The 15,760-nt window shown below is 35.5% G+C and overlaps 2 protein-coding genes across 5 annotated transcripts; one reads left to right on the top strand and one right to left on the bottom strand.

Moving 5' to 3' along the window:
• The first annotated feature begins 4,761 nt into the window (after positions 1 to 4,761).
• Positions 4,762 to 8,380, top strand: LOC142609596 (uncharacterized). 4 transcript variants are annotated; one of them, XM_075781215.1, is made up of 4 exons: positions 4,762 to 4,901; positions 5,006 to 5,100; positions 5,607 to 6,542; positions 7,979 to 8,380. In XM_075781215.1, exons 3-4 carry the CDS (start codon positions 5,619 to 5,621, stop codon positions 8,222 to 8,224), a joined length of 1,170 nt encoding a protein of 389 aa, XP_075637330.1. In that variant the 5' UTR covers positions 4,762 to 4,901; positions 5,006 to 5,100; positions 5,607 to 5,618; the 3' UTR covers positions 8,225 to 8,380. The 4 variants fall into 4 exon arrangements, with proteins under 4 accessions (XP_075637330.1, XP_075637331.1, XP_075637332.1 ...); XM_075781216.1 differs by having other exon boundaries at positions 5,591 to 6,542; XM_075781217.1 differs by lacking the exon at positions 4,762 to 4,901 and having other exon boundaries at positions 4,963 to 5,100.
• A 1,986-nt stretch (positions 8,381 to 10,366) lies between these two features.
• Positions 10,367 to 15,519, bottom strand: LOC142610106 (eukaryotic translation initiation factor 3 subunit C-like). The gene is made up of 4 exons (XM_075781825.1): positions 15,418 to 15,519; positions 14,616 to 14,685; positions 12,688 to 14,496; positions 10,367 to 11,707 (listed from the first exon to the last, which is right to left on the bottom strand). The coding sequence occupies exons 2-4, from the start codon at positions 14,640 to 14,642 to the stop codon at positions 10,697 to 10,699; spliced, it is 2,847 nt and encodes a 948-aa protein (XP_075637940.1). The 5' UTR covers positions 14,643 to 14,685; positions 15,418 to 15,519; the 3' UTR covers positions 10,367 to 10,696.
• Between the last annotated feature and the right edge of the window lie 241 nt (positions 15,520 to 15,760).

The raw sequence follows: 15,760 nt of genomic DNA, 5'->3' as shown, positions 1-15,760 counted from the left end.
GAATCTGAAACCCAGCCAATGACAACTTTAGCATCAATCTCAATCTCAACAGCTGATAGATTGAAATCTCCACAAATCATTAACCTGTCCCTGAGTTCCCACAACTCCACCTCCACATTGGTAGCTATCCCAATATTGCGGTTAAACCCTGCAACCTAGTTGCCATTGTGGTCTCAAATGAACCCACCTCCACCTGTGACGACCCATTCGTGTTGAGTTTAACCCATCCATTATGGGGTTTATTCCACCTGATGTTAACTTTCTGTATGAACTTTAAGCTCCCAATTTTTGCAGCACAATACTTGAATTCAATAGCAGCATATTCCACTGACTTGTCCAGCTAATGGATTGGTGGTCTATTCTTGAAAACCAGATTATTTCTATTAGTCCAGAGGTACCACACAACAAAAGGAAACAAATTCTTCCATGGGGTCTCGGCATGGTGACGCAAGGAACAACAAGAATTATTTTTGAGCCAAGAGTGCAGGTCAAGTGAATAGAAATCCTGGATAAAGGAAGGAATTTTAGTTTTATCCCAGAATTCCTTGGCGAAAGTACAATCTCTCTCTTAGTAAGTACAAGATGAATTCTAGGCCACTATTGCAAACCTGGCAGCAGGATTCCTCCATAATCCCTCTCTCTCTCTCTCTCAGCACTTCTTTAACAGGGATACTGTTCATGTAACATTTCCATATGAAGGTTTGGATTTTTAGCAGCATGTCTAGTTTCCAAATCTACTTTCTTGATAAATTTTTGGGGGTAACTGGGCCATAGTGGGCAATTCTATTCGCATTTTTTTGTCTTAAATGATCCTGAGGGAGAGGAGGCCTAAAATAGTTTATCATCACAAATAGAATTCTTGGTAAACGGAAAAAATTTTAAGTACATAATAATACTACTGGGAAAAACAAAGGAGCAGTGTTGCAAGCTCCAATCCACCCCATCTCTCAAATCACACACCCTCAATTCCTCATCTTCCTTGTTGAGGAGCCCATAGATCAAACTCCTCATACTACCCACTGCCATCCACTTGTCATACTAGAAACTCGAACCACTGTTGGACCTAACCATCCATTTCATGCCTTGAGTTAGAATTTTTTCTCCATGCTTCAAGGCTGACCAGGTATTAGAACTCACTGTCCTTGGCTTTTTGTATTTATGACTGAGCACTTTCACCCAATTTTTATCTTTTTCCGTCCTGAACCTCCAGCTTAGCTTAGCCAAAGAGGCTCAATTTTTTTGCCTTGGTGGCCAGTAGGCCCAGCCCTCCCTCTCTTTTGGTCTAGTTATTTTTTCTCAACTTACCAAATGAAGCTTGCATTTCTCCGGTGTGGAGCCCCACTTCCTACTAACTCTGTCCAAGGAATCAAGCACACGCCTAGGCAATAAGTTATTTTGCATAACGTATGAAGGAATACTTAGAATAGCTTGGGTTAGAACAAGTATCCCAACGAAGGATAGGAGATGACCTTTCCATCCAGCAAGCTTAAATTGGACTCTCTCAATGACAAAGTCAAAATCTCGGGTAGAGGATCCTAGCTGTTTCAGAGGAAATCCCAAGCACATCCCAAAATTGGGAGTGGAGTGGAAGCCCAGCGCATTACATAACTCACCTCTAATCTGATTAGTCACGTTAGGGGAGAAGTACACTCTAGATTTAAGTTTGTTAACTTTTTGCTCAGAGTCATCACAAAAAAATATCCAGGACTTCACAAACGCTTTGAAAATTCTTCCTATCAGCCTGAGCAAACAAGATTAGGTCATCTGCAAAGAATAGGTTGGAGATTTCCTTCTTGGTCAATAACAACCACAGCATTGTCATCAACTCATTTTTTACAAGTACGTACAATTATAGCTCTGATCACTTTGGATTTTTCTAGAGATGTATTTGGTTTTTGCTTCCTTGATTACAACAACAATAACGTCAACACACACACCAATTGAAGTTAAAGACAAGACAAGAATCAAAGGATTAAATTTCAATTCTTTTTGGAACTAAAAGCTATAAAAATAAAACTTCAGTCTTCTTGGAATAACATGAATTTTAGATAATTTACTTATAATAGACTTCTTAAAATCAGCACAATATGTGCGTATGTCCTCCACTTTCTTTGCATATTGCGATGGTCTCTTAACAAAAATATCAGCAAACTCCAAAATATGCAACTGCAATTCTCTGTTAAGGAACCTCAGTTCCTTCTTAAAATCAGCACAATAAAATATAAATATTAGCATGAAGAAAAGACTTAGAAAAACAAAATGGAGTACACGACCAACTGTTTATCTCCTCTACTGATTATTTTATCATAATTTGATGAGATAAGTGGGTAAGCAGACATTTCCCTCTCTCTCTCTCTCTCTCGTCCGTAAGCAGACATTTCCCCCCCCCCCCCCTCTCTCTCTCTCATAAATTTATTTTTGTAAAATATTCTAGTCAACGATAAATTTAAGGACTAAAACTTTATCGGAATTGAATGTTGGTTTTATCGGGGCTTAGGCTACCTTGAAAATTAGATTACTCCTTTTTGGGATGATCTACAAAAGTAGATCAAGTGCCATTAAAATTCAAGTGAATAACTCATTGTTGTCCTCATTAAAATTTGGTAGACTGTAATAGGCACTATAATATAATAGTTATTTCTATGGTTTAGTTATTTAGTAGTTTGATTATGTTTTTATTACAATGAATAATTATTTCTTATGAATAATTATTCTTTAAAATGAGGAATAACTATTCATTTCTAAAAGAAATGTAATAGTTATTCCTTAATAGGTGTATAAATTTTTAAAATTAATATATTTCCAAATAAACAAACTTTCCATATTCACATAATAATTATGAAAATAAAAAATCATAAAAAAATAAAAAATCTCTATTTCAAATTTTAAATAATATTATTTTTTAGAAAATATAATTAAATGAGTAAGATATTTCCTAAAATATATCTTAAGTTTGATTTAAAATACTTTCATTCCCTTGTCTTCAGGGTTTTATTATTTTGTTGTCACCAAACAAATGAATAGTAATATGCATTACATTACAATGTTTGTCTTGTATTTCTTGTAATACATATTCTTATTCGTATGTAATTATCGTTATAGTATACCAAACGTACCCTTAATCTTTTTCACTGATGCATTAACCGCTCTTCTCTGAACATGACCAAATTATATCAAGTGATGTTCTATCATCTTTTGATCAGTAGAGGTCACCCATATTTTTAATTGATTTTTCTAATTTCTAATTTAATCTTTCATATATTTTTATTTATTCATCTTAACATTTCATTTCAACGTTTTATTTTATGAACGGTTATAATACTCTTACATCCACCTTTTTCACATTTACTTAAATGTGGTCCGTAGTTAGAAAAATGTGTACACCAAGTTTTAAATCAATAAAACTTGTTAAAAAAAATGATTTGTGTGTTTGTCTTTTATAAGTCTTTTATTTATACATGAATAAATTATTTGAGATTTTTTAAAAGTCAAAATTCCACTTACGATTTACGTGAAAGGATTTTTAATGGCTTGACTTTCTTCAAAATCATCTCATGTGAACTATAATATTTTGGTTATATAGACTCATAAAATGATCAAATTGTAATATTATAAAAGCTATATTGTGATTTGTGAACTTTTTTTTTTTTTTTTTTAGAACAGATTTTTGTACATGTATGTACTTGGAACCAAGGTTTTCAGACTTGGACCGTTCATTGAACCGTAAAAGAGAGAGGTTCAAAGTTTTGAGGTTGAACCGAGGTCGAACAGGGGTCGAACCGTGATGACGTCATAATGAATTTAATAATTAATTAAAGCATAAATATAGATATTAAATTTATAGATATTAAAGCAAAATTGACTAATATATTTATATATGTGAGGAAAATTTAATGATTTTCAAGCATATATTTAATAATTAAATAAGAAAGTTAATAAAATAAAATAATAACCATGAAAACATTAAAATTTATGATTATAAAGTTGAATATCTTTGAAGGATTTTAATTATAATTTTGTTTTATTTCTTGTAAGAGATGGATAATTTAATTAAGTAGAATAAAATTATGTTAAGTTGTTTTTATTAAAAAAAAAAATTTGCTAAGGAGTTGGACTGTGCGATCTAACTCCGGTTTTAGGGGTTTACGGAATTGCCACATATGCTCAGTTCTCTATACTTAAAAAACTGAATTTTCATCCAGTTCCTGGTTTAAACAGTCCGACCTCCTGGTCTGGTCTGAATCTGAAAACCTTGATTGGAACTTCAGAGTCAAAACCAATAATACACTTTTGTAGTTTATTATGGATTCATTTATATATATATATATATATATATATATATATATATATATATATATATATATATATATATATATTATTACTTATACTGTTATACATAAGTTTACATGAAGAAGGATAAATTATTAAATTAACAATTTGGGTTTTTAAAACGTTTTTATTTTTTCTTATCACTTTTAAAAGGCAATATCATAAGGGAGAAGGGGACGCATTTCTTTAATAAGAAGAAATATAAGAATTTTTTATGGGAATACCCCTAAATCTATGACAACACTATAAAAGCCAAAAATTATAGGATCACACTCATTTTTTATACTTGATTTTTTACAATTATTCGACGTGGCTTACTGTGAGTGGTAGAATCCATTTAAAAGTAATAAAGTATCAACCACAGTCTGACGCGTATGATAGTTGTAAAAGCGGGAATTCGGGGTATTTTAGTAAACTAAGAGCTACCGTTAAAACAGTTGGGTTAAAAAACACAGAGATGATCTCTCTCTCTCTCTCTGCCAAAATTAGCTGGAGTCCTTGTTAATGTAATCCTATTGTTTAGCTTCATTCAAGAGCCTAAACCCAAATGAGAAATTGCGCCAAATCTAGAGGTACATCCCTTTTTTTAATTTTATTTTCCTTTTTAAAAAATTTAGTATTAGCTGGGTCTATATAAATTCTCTGAAAACGAAATGGTCACTTAAATTTTGTTAAGGTCAATTGGGCGCTGCAGAATTTACGCAATTTGGCACTTCAAGTCACCTGTAAAGCTTTCTTGTCAGATCTTCAAGCCCTTTGAACAAAATCTAGGTATGTCAAATATTTCTATAATGAATATAGATACAGTTTCTTATAATTCTATCTGGGTTTTTATTTTATTTATTTATTTTTTTTTTTTTGGGTTATTTGGAAATCTGAAAAATTGAAAGAAACTTGTACAGGATTTTAGTAAAAAAGAAAAAAAAAAAAAAAATATATATATATATATATATATATATATATATAGAAAATTATGCTGGTTGTAGAAATTTCTTGAAATTCCTTAGAAATTAGGTATGTACATCTAAAAAGAAAATCAGTGTATCAAAAAAAAAAAAAAATCAATCATATTCATATCTCTGGTTTATTAAGTTGAAATTGCAATGTACATTCATTTTTATGTATATACTTTTTGAATGGTGTATCCCCTGGCTGTTGATGGATGATTGGATTTATGTTGTAATTTTTCTAACTTCTCCTATATCATTAAAAAAAATTGGGTTTTTTTTTTTAAATTTTTAATTTTTTTTAATTTTTGTAGCTGGAATTGTTTATAGGTATCTTTGAGCATGGATCTTCCCGCAAATGATGTGGAATTTGTAACAGAGAAGATTGATGATGAGAAAGAAGGAGGCCCGGCATTCAAATGTGATCTTGCTGATACAGAAATAGTTCACAAGATAGCTCAAGAGTTCCTCCCAGGATTAGCTACAGCTTGTGTTGACAACACAACAGGTGATATCTTCAGGAGCCCTGCTTCAGTAGCTGTTGATATGAGAAAAGAATTGGTGGATTATCTTAATCAGAGAAGTGAAACTTTTGTCGCTGAATCTGTTATCTTAGAAGGTGTTCTTGAGTCTGGAGCACCGGACCATCCCTATGATCTTATTTCTGACTTTGTTGATGAGTTTGCAAGTTCAAAGAGGAATTTGTTTAGTCGGGTTTCGGGATGGCTACTGAGTGAAAAGAGGGAAGACAAGATAGATGATTTTGTGCAAGAGATGGAGATAAATGGGTTTTGGTTGTTGGATGGGAGGGAAGTAATTGCAGAGACTTTGCTCAAGAATGTTGACTTCAAGAATGCATTTCACTGCAATATGAAATTCAACTCTGCAGAAGAGCTTGCTCAGCATGTTTCCCTCTGCAGCTTTAGACCTATGGCCTGTGAAAATGAAGGTTGTAATGCCAGATTTTGTGCCAGTCACTTGGAGAAGCATGATTCAGCTTGTCCCTTCAAGATAATTCCATGTGAACAGAAGTGCTCAGACAACATCAGGAGACGTGAGATGGACAGGCATTGCATCACTGTCTGTAAAATGAAGCTTGTGAACTGCCCTTTCTATGCAGTGGGTTGTCAATCCACTATCCCTCACTGTATGACTGAACAACATTGTTCAGATACAATACATTTGCACTTGCTACATATTCTTCAAGGTATTCACAAAGAAGCTTCTGAAGAGGATCTGAAGCGACGGGTGGAGCAACTAGAAAAGGTGAGCGTTAACATGTATATGGAAATGCTTCTGTTCTTTATTTATTTTATCTTTTTATAACATAAATAGTAGCTGATACTATGTGATTAAGAAAACTATATCTTGAAGTGTGACATGCTTAAGAACTATATTTTTTCTGTCATGACTCATCTATTCTCAACACTTAAGAGGCAATTGTTTCTTTTCAATGGTTTCCTTTTCTTTCTTCTTCTTTCTTTATTTTTAATTAGATGCACGAACACTTTGCATTCACCAGTTCTCTACCAAAACAGAAACATATTTTAACTTATCACCAAAAAGAATATATATTAAAAAAAAACCTTTGACTGCTTGGTATTGTGTAATTTTCATGAAATGAGTTTCTAGTTTAAATCTAAATTGAGTAAGACCTGGTAGAGCCAAAGTAACACACCTAAAAGTCCTAAGATTTTTAAGGATGTCACAACTTTTGTGAAATTAACCCGAAACCCGACACTTCACCAGTTTATCTATTTTATACATCCTTATTTGCCTGAATGCAGATGGGACTAGAAACTGCATGTGTCCGTACTTGTTAAGAATTTTCTAGATTTGTCCAAGTTGCTCATGTTTTCTCTTAAACCTGCAAATTGTACAATTTTTTCGACATTATGATTATGAAGATATTAGAAAAGTTCAAATTTACAGCATTGGCATTTGCAAAAGCTCCAAATTATAAACTATTTTAACTTTTATATATGTTTATCCCTGAAGCTTTTTTGACTTCTCCATCTTTGGAATGTGGCCAATGTTGGTGCCCCTATTTTTGCATATAAATTATGTAGTTGAACATGTTTGGTACTATGCAACAAAAAACACTACTTGTGGTTTCTCAGTATTTGGTACTACCACCTGGGGAAAAAAGATACAATTTCCAAAAAATGCCTGTCGTCATAGGGATGGCTCTAGAATGCATAATGCAAATTCAAAGAAAATCTCGGAATTAATTAAAGATCTTTAGATGCTACTATATGTTGAACATCGATGATTGTTTGTCAACAATCAGATGGAAGTATCTTATCTACTTCCCCCATATGCATTCATTTTCCTCCATTAGACATGAATCTCCTCCCCCCAACCCTGTCTTTGAATTTTTTTTAAAATTTTTCATTTTTGTTGGAGGAAATCACAAGATGTCATAGTGCTGATAAAATATATTGACAGGAAGAAGTTTGAAAAGAACAGGTTAGGTTTGTGCAGGCTTTCTATAAACTTAAGTTTGAAGAAATGGTGGCCAAAATATTGATTGCATTGTCTTACTAAAATAATCTATGAATAAACCCCTACTGTGCTTACATTCTCTCTTCAGCTTCCCTTTACTTATAAGATGCTGTAATCTTTATACAAGTTTGATATACCAACTACTCCTTTACATCTATAATCTGTTTAAGATCAGAAACTTTCATGTTATGCGACAGGCAGCATCATCCAATCAGCTAGCAGAAGCTCGAAATGTGAGATCTTTAACCTCCAAAGTCAAGGATCTTGAAGCAAGATTGGGGCCATTAGAAGTCCACACCAAGAACAAGGAGGATAGTGAAGAGAATACAGAGATTTCAAATCTAGCAAATGCCTTGGATGAAGCCCACATCAAGAACAGGGACAGTCAAGAGACAATGGAGACTACGAATCTTGCAAATGGCACTAGCAAAGCTGAAAGTTAATGTTAGGCCTGGAAATTAGGCAATTTTGTTTGAAGAAAATATTATTAATCAAGAAATGAAAGTCATTCACCTTACTAGAAAACAATTTTTTTTTTTTTTCAATTGCTTTGTAACATCATTTCACATTTAGCTATTTTAGTTTATGATGTTGGGGAATCCTTTTTGCTCCTCTTTTTATTTATTTTTTACTAATTTCTTTTTCTATATTCCCTGAGTCAAAGATGGCCTCATGTTACCTATTACATTTGATAAAATGAGTCACTAATTCTATTCACTATGGAGCAAACTACTATTGCCATTGTTCTCTGCCAGTCTGCCTACTGTTAATATGGTGAGATGCCTTTGGAGACAGTATGGAATGTTGAATAGCTTAAAAATTCATTGGGGAGGACAAGGCTTTACACAAAGCTGTTGCTTCTTCTGATGGTGTCCGCGTTTTGCTGTTTCTCTGAGCTGAATGGTTGAACTCCCAAGTATAACTTGAACCCTTTCCTCAAATTTTGAGGGCTTCTTTCCCTTTTTTTTTTTTCTACTTCAAAATCCCAATGTTAGCCATATCATTCTGAACTTTCATTCTCTTCCTTCAGGCCATATTTGCTGTTCGTAGAGGGGGAGACATACATAGTGATTTGAAAGGTATCTGAATCTACAAAAAAGCCTTGTGACTCAATGATATTGTCCAGCTCTCCCACTTCCACTTCTTGTAAGCCAAAAAAGACAGTATCTAATTCCTTAATGAGCCTTCATTTGTTAGGGGGAGGGGGGGTTATAATTATTTTGTGTAATCATCTGCGGTGACAGTTTGTACCTTCAGACATATAGAAGACAATGAGAATTGATTCCCATTGACTTTACTACAATTGCTCAAATTTTCAACCCTACTGAAAAAAATAGCTTACAGATAATGAGGAAGGGACTATGAAGGATCTGCAATCACAAAAACACCCCAGCATCGTTGAAGAATGAGTACCCCAGCTGTTTACTAAATTCTACTGCTCAAGGTACAATGTAAAGCTCTCACAGCTTGCTCAAATATGCTGCTTCCAACATAAAAACATTATTTTCAACCAACCCCACTGCTGGATGTTAAGCATAGAAGATAACATAAGTATTATAGAGATAAACGTTTTGGAGCAAGGCCAGTTATGTTGAAATGTTAAGAATTCGCAAGGATGGCTTAATATTCCTCCTTTTCAACTAGTATGTCAAAAATTAACCAGTTCAAGGTTGGTCATCAAGTTTGTTAAACCTATTTAACAGGCCCAACTTTAGGGCTTGTTTGGATTGAGGAAGGGGGGGGGGGGGAGGAAGAGTGGAAGGGAATGGAAGAGAGAACTGAAAATAAACTAATTTTGGCCTAATTCTACTCTACTCTAATCTACTTCCCCTCCTTCCCCCTCAATCCAAGTAATAAAACTGAGTTAATATGCCTAACTAGATGAGAAAAGCCCATTTGTATACACTAAATTAATAAATTGCTCGCTAATATGCCTAACTAGTTTTGTTTGCAAGCCTATCATAGAGCCATTATGCCTTTTTAGAAGATTTACACAACATCGAGAACTTTGCCCATCATAAATAAAACTGAGCTAGCGAAGAGGGTCAAAGCTCAAGAATTCATAGGCTCTGCTTAATTATCCATTCAAAATGGATAAGCTTTTACACCCACAATTTTTAATTTTGTATTCCCTTCCACAGCTTCCTTCAGTAAGTGATGACAATTTGCGAAATGAAATTTGCTGAAGTCTATAAAATTGTCTACTTGAAGAAATAACATTTGTATAGTCTCAACGAACTACCTTGGCCATTTACAGCTACACATTCAGCTCTCCCCCCCATTCCCAAATCCCAATCCTCCAAAATCAAATGGTCCATAATATTTACTCATAAAACATTCCAAACCGCTTGTCTGCTTCACCCAGATTTCAATTTCATTGCCACCAAAACCCAACATTTAGAAGAAGGTACACATCTCTCTCTCCCCCTATAAAAAGGTACACTATTCCTCAACTCATAAGGTTTTTTTTTTGGCAGTCTTGTAAACCAAAACCCAACTAAGACTTACCCAAATGATTCAGGACAGCACAATAGGGCTTTTCCAACTATTCAGGAAAAATAATTAAGTAAAATTAATAAGAAATCTGCCAGACAAAACCAGTCCATTTCATAGAGGTAAACTAATATTACAAGCAACTGAAGAAACAAAACATGTTGGAGTAGTGCTGTCATAGACAGCATACAACAACCACCTTACAAAGTTCCAACTTCAGTTTGGACATTCAGAAGATAGACCACCTCTGAAGAAAAATTCAAATAATACAACAACAGCAAAGCCTTAGTCCCAAAATTTGAGAAAACATTCAAATAAATCATTAAAATAAAACAAATTTCAGAACCAACAGAATAAGCTTTCTATCTAAAATGCAAGAACTTTTAATCAGTATTGTTTTCTCTTCCAGTAGTCTTACTACCCTATGAACGAACCGCTCTGTGCAGACTGACCAAGCGAGTTGAAGAATCCATTTGGGATCCCCTCACAGCTGAACCACTCTGATAAGCAGTCCTCCCAGACCCTCCATATGTGGCATCTTGATACCGTGTACCCTGATAGCCACCACTGTTGCCTCGTGACTGACCTGTGCGGTCCCTTGAATAACCTCCAGCAGCTTGGCTTAGAGGCCAAGGTCTCCCTCCACCACCATATCCTGTACGCCCAGTGCCACCACCTTGCCTTCCCTGAGTGAAAGACATGTTATTGTCTTGCCACCTACCTCCAACAGCAGCTGTTCCAGCAGCATAATCCTGGTTTTCTCTCCGCCTTGGAGGCAGATCCAAACTACCACCACCTAGCCTTGATTCAATTGCCCTTTCATTACTTTCTGCAAGGACTGAGAGCTTCTCTGTGAGCTGGAATGCCAGGGCCTGCAACCTAGTGTGCTCAACATCATGGAAAACAATGCACTGAGTTGGCTGATCCCAACTTGCATGGAGCTCCTCATTGATCATCATCTTGCTGACAATACTGTGAATCTGGGCATCTGAGAGGTCAAACAGTTTAGTGAGCTGATCCAAGCTCAGGGATTCGTAGGATGAGGAGTAAGTAAAAAGGTAGGTCCTCAGAGCCTCTTCCTTAATCTTAGCCTTGAGCATCTCATGGACATTCTCTCGATTCCTTAGGAGCTTCCACGCATCAAGGGACTTGATAACATCAAATGCCTTCTCAAAATCCCCCTTGCTAAGAGCCCTGCTGGCAGCCATTACGTGGTCTCTGACATTTTCTGGGGGACCTGTAAATGTTTGTCTCTCACTCACCTCAAGCAACCGCCGGAAAGTCTTACTTATGACCTTGCGTTTTGCATCATGAATGTTAGCTGCCATGTTTGGTACTTCCAGCAGCATAGCACATATCAGATGGACAGCCTCCAGGAGCTCAAGATTTATGTGCATATGGTATGGCATTTGACGTCTCCTTTCAATCCTTTCCTGATTTTTTTTTTTTTTTGGCGGGAGACAATTACAACAGTGAGTCCTTGGACAAAACATACATACATGTACCGACTTACATAAAATAGAAGATGTACAGTAGCTAATCCAACAACACTATTTACAAGAAAAGATGCACACTTTCTAATTTCAAATGGAATAAAAAAAACCAACAAATAAGTTTCATAAAACACATTCTACACAGCCTACAGGCTTTCATCATCATACACAAGATGAATGGAGTCTAACCAACAGAATTGCAGCTAACCTCACATCAAAATGTCAATTTTTTTTTTTAATAAGTCAAAAATCTAAATTCAATTTTTCTTAACATAGAAGATGTACAGAAGCTAATTCAACAACAATATTTACAAGAAAAGATGCAGACCTAATTTCATATGGAATAACCAACAAAATAAGTCTCATACAACACATTCTACACAGCCTACAGGCTTCATCATCATACACAAGATGAATGGAATCTAAACAACAGAATTGCAGCTAACGTCACATTGAAATCTTTATATTCTCTTTTTTTTTTTTTTAATAATTTGATATTTACAATGGGAAAAGGGGGACTTGAACCCTGGATGTTTCCATTGGAAACACTTGGAGGTGCCAAAGGCTCTTCGCTAAATTCATTTATAAGTCAAAATCTAAATTCACTTTTTTCTTAACCTTAAATGTAATCGCCATATCATAAAATTTTATCATCATTTATTACTTTCACTCCTCCATCATCTACCATGATGTTTGCATGTCTGTATAGACAAACAAAAGAAAAAAATTAAACCCAAAAAGCATTCAGACAAAACCTCACATGGTATGAAAGGTTGCAATCATACTGTATCAACCAAGGTCTATGCAATTTACAAGTCTGACCTCTTAGGCTACAAGCTTCTAATTTTAAAAATTCAAAATTCAAAAAGAGTGGCAAATAAGGATTAATGTACAAATGAAACAGAAGCAAACATCAGTACCTGTTCTGGAGTCTTCTCATGATATCGGCTTTGCGAAACACCTTGTGCAAGCAACTCCTTCACCCTTCCTCCAGAATATAGTTCAGAAAGGCAGCCATGGCCCTCAGTAATTAATCCAACCCGAAAAGCACATAGACCAAGTTGTGCCATGGCTCTATTGAAAAGGATCTGTGTTGATATGTCCATATGCTGAATACTGTCCTGTAAATGACTCATTAGCAGCAAGTCACGTGAAATTGAAAACTCGTCTAGAAGAGCATGGTGGTAAATATCACATAGCATACTTCTTGCTTTAGTCCGCTCATCCCCAAACTTGTAGATGAGGGCCACCAAACAATCCATCATTGTCCTGCTATTCTCTGGAAAGGTGGGTTTCCGAGGCACAAGCTCTGGAGTAACAATAAATGCAGATGGCCCCCTACTTTCTTCAACCACTTTAGGCTCCTCACCTCCTTCTCCATTATCTCCATCTCCCGTCTGCTCAGCCAGTTTTCTCATGGCATCATAAACCTCTTGTGGCTTATAATAGATGAGTTCAACCCGCTTTAATGCAACCTTTGCAGCAGCTTTGAGGTCCCCAACCCGTTCTAAATAATCCTGCACATTTTGAGCAAGAACCGAAAACATAGGTTCATCCCTGAGTCTCTCAACATACTCCCGAGTGTGGGGATCAATGCATTGTAAGCTCTTGAAAAACTCAGCATCTATCTTTTCAACGAAGGCAACCAGGTTTCCCCAAACCCGGATAGTACCATTATATTCTGGTCCCTTCTGGGTTTCATTCTCATCTGGTTCCACCATATCATCCACCACTATGTTGGGATACTGAACAAGAATGTCCAATATCACAAGCATGTTCTGCACACATTTCTTCCATACATTTATAGGCATGTGGCCATTAAGTCCCGGATTGACATCAAATTGTGCTGAGACAACACTGAATAGAATTTCCAGTTTTTGAGCAGGGGTCTTGGCAACCTTGGTCAAAAAAGAAAGCTGCTCAACCTGCTCAAATCTTCCAGTTCCTTTCCTACCCCGAGCAGCCACAACCTCCTTGAATTTCTTGTTAACTGTATCCCATGTGATCTCACTAGGATTCTTAAATTGTTTATCCATGAGCTTATCTTTCTTGCTCATCTTCTTCTCCCACTCTCCATCATCATCATCTTGGCTATCCCCAAGCTTGTCATCATCATCATCATCATCCTCAGAATCTTTGAATTCAATCTTTGTCGGATCCTCTTCAATCTCTGAATCAGTTTCTTCATCCTCATCCTCCTCGTCACCCTCATCCCTTTCCTCCTCACTCGCAGGATTTTCCCTACACTTAGTAATCATATCCTCATACTGTTTGTTGTTTTTCTTAAGTTTCTGTTTCATTGAGTTCAAGGCCTTGGCATTGCTGCTGCTCATCTTCTTCTTCGCATCTTTGTTTGCCAAAGCCTGACTCAGGAAGTCCTCCAGCATCACAAGTGCTTTTATGTAAAGGTTAGGGACCTTTTCAGACTCTATGACACGCATGACTTTCTCCAGCTGCTTATTTATCTTATCAAAACTTTCCTGTAAGCTGACCCAGTCGTTTATTTTCATCGCATTCTTCATCTGGTCAACTGTAGATGACATTTCCTCAAAGCGCTTATCTTTTGCAGACCTAACAACCCGCTTTTGGTCATCAGATTCATCGCTATCACTGGCAGCATTCCCTTTAAGGTATCTTGTATTAGCAGCTTCAGTGCTAGCATCACCAGGTCCTCCATTCTCAACCTCTTCATCATAATCACTTTCTTCCTCTTCAGAATCACTGCCACCCTGTCAATAATACAAAAAGATTTTATAACAACCTTTATCAAAACTGGTTCTCAAAGTTTAAACATAATAAAGAATAGAGCAATTGAGACTAGCAAGGTATCATAATAAAAGGTAAGAACCTGGGACGTCCAGAAACGCGATGCCATTCTCAGAAATTGGTTAAATCAACAGATTACAAATCTCCAGAAACTGCATTTTAAACAGAAAAAAAAGTTTCAGATTCTTCAGTGAATTAACATATCAGATTGAAGTGTCTAGATAAACACATCCCTGGTTCTCCATTTTGCATCACACAATACCATGAACAAGATAAGCACTTACCCCCACAAAACAGTTAAAAGCACTCAAGTATGCGAAAATCTTTAAAACCCCTTATGGGTATTGTGAAAAGATTATAAATTTAAAGAACTTAAAAAATAAAATTAACAGATTTCATTCTTACTAATAAAAGAATCCATATAACATACACATTAACCAACAAACTCTACTGGGTCTTAAAAACATTTACTTGGCCAATCTAAGTCAGAGCAAAAGAGCATCAAAAACTGAAAATCAAATTTACCCTTCACATAATAAAACTGATTCAATAAAATCCAACAATATTATACTCTTAAATTTCTCAGCTAAGCTACAAAATTAAAATCAGAAGTTTGATGTAAGTCATACTAGCCTCAGCGAAGACTCTGGAAAGTCCAGTAGCCAATAATTCCTTGATTGAAAATTGAAATTAAAATAAATCAGAAATGAATACCTACAACGAAAAAAACTAAACTGTTCGAAGAAAAAACGAGATAAGGTTATGGATCTATGATAGAATGTTTGAATGAATAATCGATTGATTTTCACATTTTCTCAGCAACCAAACAGAGTTAATTAAGATAAACCCTAAGAGAGAGAGAGAGAGAGAGAGAGAGAGAGCACCTGTGTTGTGTGTTGTGTATTTTGAAAACCAAAGACAGAACCGCAGGAACAAGAGCTGAGAGACAAAAATAAGGGAAGTGAAGACTGTGTCAGGTTTGATAAGTGGATTATAAGATCATTGGGGTAATAATAGTTTTAGTTACTCTGGGCTGGGCTTGTATAGCCCAAGGGCCCAATCTAAACTTTTTTTGGGGGGGGGGGGGGGGGGGGGGGATGAAATAAACTTTTCTTCTGATTTTGATGGAAAACTTTTCTTCTTTTCTTTATTAATTTTGTTTTTATTTTTCTATAACTCTGTTTTTTTTCAATGAAAAATATAATGTGAAGATAGTTTTTCGCATTT

This window comes from Castanea sativa, chromosome 9 (genome assembly GCF_040712315.1).
Source record: "Castanea sativa cultivar Marrone di Chiusa Pesio chromosome 9, ASM4071231v1".
NCBI lineage: Eukaryota > Viridiplantae > Streptophyta > Magnoliopsida > Fagales > Fagaceae > Castanea > Castanea sativa.
This window is presented reverse-complemented; position numbering and strand designations above follow the sequence as displayed.

Bases quoted from the DNA above. Each gene is read 5' to 3' on its own strand.
- LOC142609596 (XM_075781215.1), top strand. From the start codon at position 5,619: ATGGATCTTCCCGCAAATGATGTGGAATTTGTAACAGAGAAGATTGAT. The intron at 6,543-7,978 runs GTGAGCGTTAAC...GTTATGCGACAG, and splicing joins GGGTGGAGCAACTAGAAAAG to GCAGCATCATCCAATCAGCT.
- LOC142610106 (XM_075781825.1), bottom strand. From the start codon at position 14,642: ATGGCATCGCGTTTCTGGACGTCCCAG. The intron at 14,497-14,615 runs GTTCTTACCTTT...TATTATTGACAG, and splicing joins CGCGTTTCTGGACGTCCCAG to GGTGGCAGTGATTCTGAAGA. The intron at 11,708-12,687 runs GTACTGATGTTT...AAAAAAAATCAG, and splicing joins ATGAGAAGACTCCAGAACAG to GAAAGGATTGAAAGGAGACG.